At 48.8% G+C, this 10,710-nt stretch overlaps 1 protein-coding gene across 6 annotated transcripts; it reads right to left on the minus strand.

Annotated features, from left to right (window-relative positions):
- Nucleotides 1–1,269: 1,269 nt before the first annotated feature.
- Nucleotides 1,270–9,589, minus strand: LOC308469564 (uncharacterized protein). 6 transcript variants are annotated; one of them, XM_080992204.1, is made up of 4 exons: nt 9,286–9,589; nt 6,370–7,170; nt 4,539–4,665; nt 1,270–3,827 (listed from the first exon to the last, which is right to left on the minus strand). In XM_080992204.1, exons 2-4 carry the CDS (start codon nt 7,090–7,092, stop codon nt 3,010–3,012), a joined length of 1,668 nt encoding a protein of 555 aa, XP_080848330.1. In that variant the 5' UTR covers nt 7,093–7,170; nt 9,286–9,589; the 3' UTR covers nt 1,270–3,009. The 6 variants fall into 6 exon arrangements, with proteins under 6 accessions (XP_080848330.1, XP_080848328.1, XP_080848327.1 ...); XM_080992202.1 differs by having other exon boundaries at nt 6,370–7,173; XM_080992201.1 differs by lacking the exon at nt 9,286–9,589 and adding an exon at nt 9,139–9,244 and having other exon boundaries at nt 6,370–7,173.
- Between the last annotated feature and the right edge of the window lie 1,121 nt (nt 9,590–10,710).

Here is a 10,710-nt window from a genome sequence, read left to right on the forward strand (position 1 = left end):
TGATCAAATTTGCAGATGACACCAAACTGGGAGGGGTGGCTAACACCCCAGAGGACAGGATCACACTTCAAAACGACCTTGACAGATTAGAGAACTGGGCCAAAACAAACAAGATGAATTTTAACAGGGAGAAATGTAAAGTATTGCACTTGGGCAAAAAAAATGAGAGGCACAAATACAAGATGGGGGACACCTGGCTTGAGAGCAGTACATGTGAAAAGGATCTAGGAGTCTTGGTTGACCACAAACTTGACATGAGCCAACAGTGTGACGCGGCAGCTAAAAAAGCCAATGCAATTCTGGGCTGCATCAATAGGAGTATAGCATCTAGATCAAGGGAAGTAATAGTGCCACTGTATTCTGCTCTGGTCAGACCTCACCTGGAGTACTGTGTCCAGATCTGGGCACCACAGTTCAAGAAGGACACTGACAAACTGGAACGTGTCCAGAGGAGGGCAACCAAAATGGTCAAAGGCCTGGAAACGATGCCTTATGAGGAACGGCTAAGGGAGCTGGGCATGTTTAGCCTGGAGAAGAGGAGGTTAAGGGGTGATATGATAGCCATGTTCAAATATATAAAAGGATGTCACATAGAGGAGGGAGAAAGGTTGTTTTCTGCTGCTCCAGAGAAGCGGACACGGAGCAATGGATCCAAACTACAAGAAAGAAGATTCCACCTAAACATTAGGAAGAACTTCCTGACAGTAAGAGCTGTTCGACAGTGGAATTTGCTGCCAAGGAGTGTGGTGGAGTGTCCTTCTTTGGAGGTCTTTAAGCAGAGGCTTGACAACCATATGTCAGGAGTGCTCTGATGGTGTTTCCTGCTTGGCAGGGGGTTGGACTCGATGGCCCTTGTGGTCTCTTCCAATTCTATGATTCTATGATTCTATGATTCTATGAAATCCACAGAGGAGAAGGCTGGCAATAGCTATGTTGTACTTCCTCTGTCGGAGGCAGTATACTTCTGAATACCACTAGCTGGGAACCACAAGAGGGGGAAAGTGTCCTCTTGTGGTCAGATCCTGCTTGTGGATTTCCCACAGGCACCTGGTCAGACACTGCAAGATAAGGAAGCTGGACTAGATGGGCTGGATCTAGCATGGCTCTTATGAAGTTTTTATATACAAAAGGTACACACACTGCCCCTTAAAAACATGGTAAGTGTTTGGGTATGGCTGAATTGCCTGAGAACTTTCCACACTGTATGATACCCCAACAAAACATAGAACCGACCAGTTAACAGCAACAGTTTAAAAACCATTTAATCACTTTTTTGCAAAAGAAATGTATTTATTGAAATGTTTATGGGGAAATGCATGCAGTTCACTATGTAATTCTTAGTTCTCTACCCATATACGTTATTCTCTGCTGTTTTATCCTTTCTTTCCCTTTCCCTCCTCCCTGTCCCACAACCAATATCCACCTGAGTCTTTTTATGTGAAAATCTCTCGTGTGTGTGTGTGTGAGAGAGAGAGAGGGGGGGGGGGAGAGAGAGATAGCTGTCAACGTTTCCCTTTTTTTAAGGAAAATTCCCTTATTCCGAATAGGATTCCTCGCAAGAAAAGGGAAAAGTTGACAGCTATGGTGGGTGTGGGTGTGGGTGTGTTCTTGACTCTGGACACACCACCTATTTGTAAAGCTGATGCGAGCTAATAGTCCAGGATAATGAGTTTAGGTTTCCTCAGTGGAAGCTTAAAGGCTCCAGACCCGTCTCTTGATTGCTGGGCCTCTCCCTCTGGCTTTTGGAATGGGACACCCTTCAGAGCAAGGAGAATAGGAGGGGAACCAAGAAACAGCTGTAAGCTGCTTTGAATCTGAATACAGTCATACCTTGGATCTCAAACGCCTTGGCTCCTGAACAAATCAGCTCCGAAACAATCGAAACCCAGAAGTAAGTGTCCCGGTTTTCAAAGGATTTTTGGAAAACTGGTTCTCTTAACTCTTTCTGTTCAGGTCATGCTGATTATAAATACAGGCCAGAAGGATCCTGGGTTTTACCTTCTATCTCTCTGTTCTAGTGTTGTGTTTCTGTATGCTCTGGTGTTAAGGTTTAGTCTTATTATAAGTTTGCAAGTTTTACTGTAAGCGCTGCAACTGGATTCCTATGGACTGTGCCAATCCTGAATGGGACCATTATACTCATTTGCCTTCAGCAGCAAGTAAAGCTCTGCTGGATGAAGCACAATTGCCTCTGGTCTGTTTTTTGGAAACACTGTATCGTGTTTTAAGCTTTTTCCTTCCCAGAAGAGGCGACAAATTCTGCCCCCTTACCCACTACAGAGCGGTTCAAAAAAGGGAGTTTATTTTCGGCCCCAGACCCATTTAAAGGATGCCTGTTCCTAAGACAAAAACTGCAAAGCATCCCTCTGCCATGTTTCCTCATCTTCCAAACAGAAAGCCCCCAAAAGAAGAAGAAGAAGAAGAGTTTGGATTTGATATCCCACTTTATCACTACCCTAAAGGTAAAGGTAAAGGGACGCAAGACCATTAGGTCCAGTCATGGCCGACTCTGGGGTTGCGGCGCTTATCTCGCTTTATTGGCCGAGGGAGCCGGCGTACAGCTTCCGGGTCATGTGGCCAGCATGACTAAGCCACTTCTGGCGAACCAGAGCAGTGCATTGAAACGCCGTTTACCTTCCCGCCAGAGCGGTACCTATTTATCTACTTGCACTTTAGCGTGCTTTCGAACTGCTAGGTTGGCAGGAGCAGGGAGTGAGCAACGGGAGCTCACCCCGTCGCGGGGATTCGAACCGCCGACCTTCTGATCGGCAAGTCCTAGGCTCTCAAAGCGGCTAACATTCTCCTTTCCCTTCCTCCCCCACAACAAACACTCTGTGAGGTGAGTGGGGCTGAGAGAAGTGTGACTAGCCCAAGGTCACCCAGCAGCTGCATGTGGAGGAGCGGGGAAGCGAACCCGGTTCACCAGATTACAAGTCCACCGCTCTTAACCACTACACCACACTGGCTCTCACTGGCTTGCCACCCGTCCCGTGGCGAAAGACAGGAGGGTCAGGTGCTGGCCTTGTCTTCAGCGTGTACGCTCTGGTGCCTGGCGAGGTGCGCTTTGCGAATGAAGTCCCTCCCGCACTCGGCGCACTTGTAGGGCTTCACGCCGGCGTGGATCCTCTTGTGGTTGATGAGCCCCGATCCCGAGTGGAACCTGCTCCCGCACTGCGAGCACTTGTAGGGTTTCTCCCCCGTGTGGGTCCTCTCGTGGACGGTCAGCAGCGAGTTCCGGCTGAAGCACTTCCCGCAGGCGGGGCACTTGAAGGGCTTCTCCCCCGTGTGGCTCCTGCAATGGACCAGCAGGTGGGAGCTCTGGCTGAAGGTCTTCCCGCAAAAGGAGCACTTGTAGGGCTTCTCGCCCGCGTGGCTCCGCTGGTGGTAGATGAGGCCCTGGCGCGAGTGGAAACTGCTCCCGCACTGGGTGCACTTGTACGGCTTCTCCACGTCGTGGGTCCTCTGGTGGAAGAGAAGGTGCGAGCTCTGGCCAAAGGTTTTCCCGCAGGTGGAGCACCTGTGGTAAGGCCTCTCCGGAGCGTTTTCACCCGAGTCCTGTCCAAAATCCTCCCCGCTCATCTTCTGCGTCTGGGGCGGCGGGCCTTCGACGAGGATTTTTCCATTTGCCGCAGGGGAAACGGACACCACCAATCTGTTCCGGACGTGGTTTCCCTGCGGGGTTTTGGGTCTGAGCTCCTTCGGGGAAGTTTGCCCCTGCTCAGGACCCCGGGGACTGCAATCAACGGACCTCCTTTGGGGTGCCTGATGCAACTCCACTGGCTTGGGCCTTGCCTGCAGATCGTTGTGCTCGTTCGTTTGCCTGTAATCTGTTGGAATCAAGAGAAAGAAGATTAGCCTGAGGGATCAAGCCAGCAAACCTGTCAAAGAGTGAGTCGGCAGTAAATCACACCACTCAAAGTTGGAGTTAACTGTTTGTTTGTGGTTTTTGACAAAGTAATAATCATAAATATGTAAGAATAACAATGTGCACCCCACCCCAAGACCGTTCCACTGTAACTATCCAACCTCCCAAAATTTCAACTCCTCTTGCAAGGTTTGACCCCTTTCCGTTTTAACAGTACAAATTCTACAAACACCTTCCGTATCTCCTCGAAATCATTTCTCCTGCATATTCCCCTTCTTACCTTAATGGCACATGTTAATTTATCGTTAATAACTATATCCCACACCTCTTTATACCATTCTTCCATTTTGTATTCTGCTTGCCCCTTCCACTTCCTAGCTACAATAATTCGTGCAGCTGTCAAAAAAATTGTGAGCAAGTCCTTCATGGCCTGCGAACCTTCCACCCCCTCGTAAATTGATAATAATGCCACCTCTGGACTTTGGGTCAGCTTTAACCCAGTGATTTCTGTTACCTCTATTATTTCTGTTAACTTTATTAGTGTCATGTCTAATGAGCTCAACAGCTCATCCCTGGTAGGTTCTTTAGATGTGATTCCTGTACTGCAGCAGGTTGGACTAGATGACCCCTTGAAATCCCTTCTGATGCTACAATTCTGTGATTTTGTGCTTACCCAGCAGGCTGTCACTACAGTCATTCTCCTCCTTTGCTTCTCTGCGTGGCTGTGTCTGGGCTGGAAGCACAGAGGTTCGCTCTGTTCCTAAGAAACCAACAGCACCCTCCTCACCTGGCAGAGGCTCCTGAAACAAGAAACATGAATCAATTTTAGCCTAATAATAATAATAATAATAATAATAATAATAATAATAATTTATTATTTGTACCCTACCCATTTGGCTGGGTTTCCCCCAGCCACTCTGGGCGGCTTCCAACAAAGATTAAAAATACATCAAAATGTCACACATTAAAAACTTCCCTGAACAGGGCTGCCTTCAGATGTTTTCTAAATGTCAGGTAGTTGTTTATCTCCTTGAAATCTTTTGGGAGGGCGTTCCACAGGGCGGGTGCCACTACTGAGAAGGCCCTCTGCCTGGTTCCCTGTAACCTCACTTCTTGCAGTGAGGGAGCCACCAGAAGGGCCTCAGCACTGGGCCGAGGCCTGCAAATTCCTGGCTGGACCTAACTCGCAATGCTTTAGTGAAAATAAGGACACAGGAACAGCCCGCTGGATCAGGCCAATGCCCATCAAGTCCAGCATCCTATTTGGGCTGGATGTTCATCAGTATGCAGATGATAGCCAGCTCTACCTCTCCTTTAAATCAGAACCAGTGAAGGCGATGAAAGTCCTCTGTGAGTGTCTGGAGGTGGTTGGAGGATGGACGGCGGCTAACAGATTGAGGTTGAATCCTGACAAGACAGGGGTACTGTTTTGGTAGGACAGGGGCCAGGCAGGTGTGGAGGACCCCCTGGACCTGAATGGGGTAACTGTACCCCTGAAGGACCAGGAGCACAGCCTAGGAGTCATTTTGGACTCACAGCTGTCCATGGAGGCGCAGGTCAATTCTGTGTCCAGGGCAGCTGTCTACCAGCTCTATCTGGTACGCAGGCTGAGACCCTCCCTGCCCGCAGACTGTCTCGCCAGAGTGGTGCATGTTCTGCTTATCTCCTGCTTGGACTATTGCAATGCGCTCTACATGGGGCTACCTTTGAAGGTCCCAGAAACTACAACTAATCCAGAATGCGACAGCAAGACTGGTGACTGGGAGCAGCCGCCGGGACCATATAAGACCGGTCCTGAAAGACCTACATTGGTTCCCAGTGCGTTTCCGGGCACAATCCAAAGTGTTGGTGCTGACCGTTAAAGCACTAAACAGCCTAGGCCCAGTATTTAGCGATTTAGCGCTTCTGTGCATGCGTGAGCGCCAAAACCCGGAAGTAACCCGTTCCAGGTTCGGCACGGTCCGTAACCCGAAAATGCACAACACGCAGTGTTCGCAACCCAAGGTATGACTATACCTGAAGGAGCATCTCCTCCCCCATCGTTCAGCCTGGACACTGAGGTCAAGCTCTGAGGGCCTTCTGGCGGTTCTGCGAGAAGTGAAGTTACAAGGAACCAGACAGAGGGCCTTCTCAGTAGTAGCACCTGCCTTGTGGAACGCCCTCCCATCAGATATCAAGGAAATAAAAAACTACCTGACTTTTAGAAGACATCTGAAGGCAGCCCTGTTTAGGGAACTTTTTAATATTTAGCGTTTTATTGTGCTTTTAATATTCTGTTGGGAGCCGCCCAGAGAGGCTGGGGAGACCTGGCCAGATGGGTGGGGTATAAGTAATAAATTATTATATTATTATTAATTGTCACCTCAGCCAGACAATAAACACTCAACAAGGGTCTGAAGCAGAACTGGTTAGGGGTGTAGCCTGGGAAGTGTCCTGAGGGGAGCTGGGGGATGCATTTGGCCCACCGTGCCTGAGGTTCCTCCACCTAGATTAGACCTCCTCACCTTCTGCTGTTCCCATCTCTCTGTCTCCTTCTGCCTCTGTAGAAAATCTTCGGCCAGGGCCACCGCCTGGGAACAGCTGCCCGGGCCGCATTCCCTGACCCAGCTCTGGATCTCCGATGGTAGGATGGTCAGGAACTGCTCCAGGATTAGCAGCTCCAGGATCTGCTCCTTGGTGTGCTTCTCCACTTTCAGCCAGCGGTGGCAGAGCTCCTGGAGATGGCTGTAGGCCCCTCTCGGACCATCAGCCTCCTGGTAGCAGAAGCGCCGGAAGTGCTGGCGCTGCTTCTCCCTGCTGATGGCATCCCCGCGCAAGATGGCCGCCTTCACTTTCCCATAATCCTCTCTGTCTCTGGCCTCCAAGTTGCCAAAAGCCCATTTGGCCTGTCCGCTGAGGGCCGGCAGGAGTCGAGCAACCCACTCCTCTTTGGGCCACTGGCAGGCTTTGGCCACTTGCTCAAAGGAGGCAAAGAAGGCCTTGGTGTCATCCCAGGGGGTGGGCTCCTCTGGCCACTGTGGTACCCCCCACGCCGAGTGAGGAGACTCCACTTCCTTCAGGAACTGCTGCCACTGGGCTTCCCAGCACTGAAGGATCCCTTCCTTTGGCTCCTGTTTCACCTTTTGCTGCGAATGTGGCATCCTTCTTGGGTATTTCTGGGTAACATTAGCATTTTCCCCAGATCCCTCTGACCCTTCCACCAGTCTGAGGCCTAGTGGGTCTTCCATCTGCAGGCTGGTGGCAATACCTCCACAGGACACTGACAGTCTCTGAATATTTCCGCAAGTGCCCAGGAAAGGGGATTTCTTCTTCAGAGGGTGGGGGAGAGGAAGAAAGGAACACAAATAAACATTTGTTTCAAGATCATCATCAAACATTTTATGCCAGCTTATTTTCTTTATTCTTTATTTATTTATTTCATTTATAGCCCATCTTTTTCCTCCAAAGAGATCAAGGTGGCATAGATGTTTTCTCCTTCCTCATATAAGGTTAGGGAAGCAGGTGGCACTGTGGGTTAAACCACTGAGCCTAGGACTTGCCGATCAGAAGGTCGGCAGTTCGAATCCCTGTGACGGGGTGCGCTCCTGTTGCTCGGTCCCTGCTCCTGCCCACCTAGCAGTTCGAAAGCACGTCAAAGTGCAAGTAGATAAATAGGTACCGCTCAGGCGGGAAGGTAAACGGCCTTTCCGTGCGCTGCTCTGGTTCACCAGAAGCAGCTTAGTCATGCTGGCCACATGACCCGGAAACTGTACACCGGCTCCCTCAGCCAATAAAGCGAGATGAGCACCGCAACCCCAGAGTCGTCCGCGACTGGACCTAACGGTCAGGGGTCCCTTTACCTTTATCTTTTATATATAAGGTTGGTTAGGCCAAGAGGCAGGCGACTGGCCCTCAAAGTCACATAGTGAGCTTCACGGCCGATCGGGGATTTGAACCTATGTCCCCACTCCTGGCCTGGCACTCTAACCACAAACGCCACACTGTGGCCACGGATTTATCCTCTCATTGAGAATGAGACCTGCAGGGTGAGGGTAACATAACCAAATGCCCATCCGCCATGAGAGGATGGGGAGTCCCTGCATCACACACAGAGGCTCATAGCTTAGAAATCCATACACCTCAATAACAAACAAAGCAAACACACACCTGAAGTCTGCAACCTTTAGAAAAAGAAGAAGGAATGCCATTGCTACTGCTATTCTGGTTTATAACCTGAAGATGGAAACTCGGGTCACTGAACGTGCCCCCAACACCATATGGTGGCAACGGGAATATCTGCATGCGCATAAGAGTTTGGATTTGATATCCCGCCTTTCACTCCCTTTAAGGAGTCTCAAAGTGGCGAACAATCTCCTTTCCCTTCCTCCCCCACAACAAACACTCTGTGAGGTGAGTGGGGCTGAGAGACTTCAGAGAAGTGTGACTAGTCCATGGTCACCCAGCAGATGTATGTGGAGTAGCGGGGAAGCGAACCCGGTTCCCCAGATTATGAGACTACCGCTCTTAACCACTACACCATGCTGGCATGACTGCCGTATTTCAAAAAGTGAAAATCTGGACACAAAAGTTGAGCTTTTTCCGTTTTGCTGGACAGTTCAGTGATTTTACGCCCGGACATTGTTTACGAGGGCAGAATACCAGCTATGTCCGGGAAATTCAAGACATATGGCAGTCCAATGCATGCAGGAATATCGGAAGCGGCTCCCTACTGTCAGACCCGCCCAGCCAAGTACTGCGTGCAATAATGGGCAAAGTCATTTCAGGCAGGGGACATTCCCAACCCTACCTGGGGGTGCCAAAGACATAGACAGACAGACAGACAGACAGACAGACAGACACAGGTAGGTATGTAGGTAGATGATAGATGATAGATAAATAGATAGATAGATAGACAGATAGATAGATATCTGCATTGATATACTGCCCTCTCATAAAATAATCACTGCTGTGTACAGCAAGATTACAAACGTAGCAGGAGACTGAATCCAAGAACTTTTGCATGCAAAGCCCCTTTTTGCTGCAAATCGCTCTGAGCTTATCCCCTTCACATCTTACCCTTCAGTGGGCAACCGGGATGGAGAATGAGCCCGGGGTCTTATGCAAAGCAAATAATAGATGAGGGAGGAGGTGGAGGCTAGAACCCTGAGCTACTAGCTTTCTAGGTGCAAGGCATTGTCGACCACTAGGAAGCATTCCATCGTGCAAGACCCACGTCAGTCAGCAGGAGAGTCTCAGGAACGCCGCAGCCCTGCCTGGGCTTCCCCACCTGTCACCTGCGACACCTCCCTTTGCAGGTGCAATTCCTCCTCCCTCCCCACCCCCCTTTGATCTGGTCTCCTGCTCATCCCAGAATCGGGCTTCTCCTTCAGGAGCTCCAGCCCCAACAACAAAACGAAGAGATTGTGTAATGATAACCTCACCTAAAGGCATAGCCCCACACCAAAAAAAGAGAATCGGTTTCCGGGGGGAGGGGGAAAGAGGATGGAACAGGAAACGGGGCTTTCCAGTGTTTACATCCTGGGTTATGTTTTCACCACTTCCGTTTCCTCCTTTCTAGGAAGCTGGAGGGTCCTCCAAGGAACTCTCTCGTTTTAACTCCTCCATAGGCAGTGGGAAAATCCCCTTTTACACAAAGGGAGAGTGTTTCCTCTAGCACCTTAATTGTACAGTATAGCTTTCATCATAGGCTGAAGAAGCATCTTTTTATCCTGTACTCTGGCACCTGAGATAAAAGGGTGTTCATTTCATTTTTTTAATTTTATTTTATTTTACCCACCCTTTTCTTTTAATTGCAAACCCTTTTTCACTTATAATTGTGTTTTCGCATTGCTCTGTTTCCTTCCTTTGTGGTGAAGCACGGGTAAGGGTTAGAATGTAACAATAACAATTTTAAAAGATAATGATACTTTTTGTTAGGACCAATAAAAAGGTTTTTTCTGAGTAGTGAGCAAGTTTTCATATTCCACAAATCCTCCCTTGATCGAAGAAAGCGGATGGATGGAGAAAGGTCCCCCCCCCCCCTTAACGTGAGAACCTGTGGACATCAAAGGAAACTGAACGCTGGAAGATTCGGGACAGGCAAAAGGAAGTCTTCTTTCCAGGACAGCAGAGCAAAACTGATTATGGAACTCTCTGCCACAGGAGGCGAAAGAAAATGCTTCTTCACACAGTGAATAATTACATGAGACAAGTTCCCAAACATGGCTTTAAAAGATTGGTCTTGGAGGTTGAGGCTATCAATGGCTTCTAGCCATGGTCAAGAGGCCGTAATGCTTTTCAATTCTGGGAGCTGCAAGAGGGGAGAAAATGGTACTTTTCTCGGGTCCTACTTGCATGTTCCCCATGGGCACTGTTGTAAAATTTAAGTTGCACACAGAGGAAAATGCCTTGAGAGAAATGATACTTTATTTTAGCACACAGAACAATCCCAAAAAGCCACTTTGACTCTTCCAAAATGACCTCAAATATTCATATGCAGTTGGGGGAAGGAGATGGGGAGAGCTTCCCCATTGTCTTTTCACTTGCAAATCCCACTAAGTTTTTGTTAAGCTGTCAATAGGTTTGTAAGTAAAGAATTTAGAAACTAAAGTATTTACCATCTTGCCCTATATTAAGGTCTTATATATATAATAAATGTTCGTAATTGTACCAAGCAAACACGTACATAAATATGTGAACCACATGTCTGAAGCAGCACAGGAAAACAGCCCTGGATCCATTTTGGCTCCCAGACTGACCAAATGTTTTCTCTGCAAGGTCAAAGGAAAATGGAAAAGCCTCCCCATTGTCTTTTCCTTCACAAATCCTGTCTTGAGGGTATATCTGTGTATGAATGGGGTGAGCCT

The sequence above is a fragment of the Podarcis pityusensis genome (assembly GCF_964106645.2).
Source record: "Podarcis pityusensis genome assembly, chromosome: 2".
Lineage (NCBI taxonomy): Eukaryota > Metazoa > Chordata > Lepidosauria > Squamata > Lacertidae > Podarcis > Podarcis pityusensis.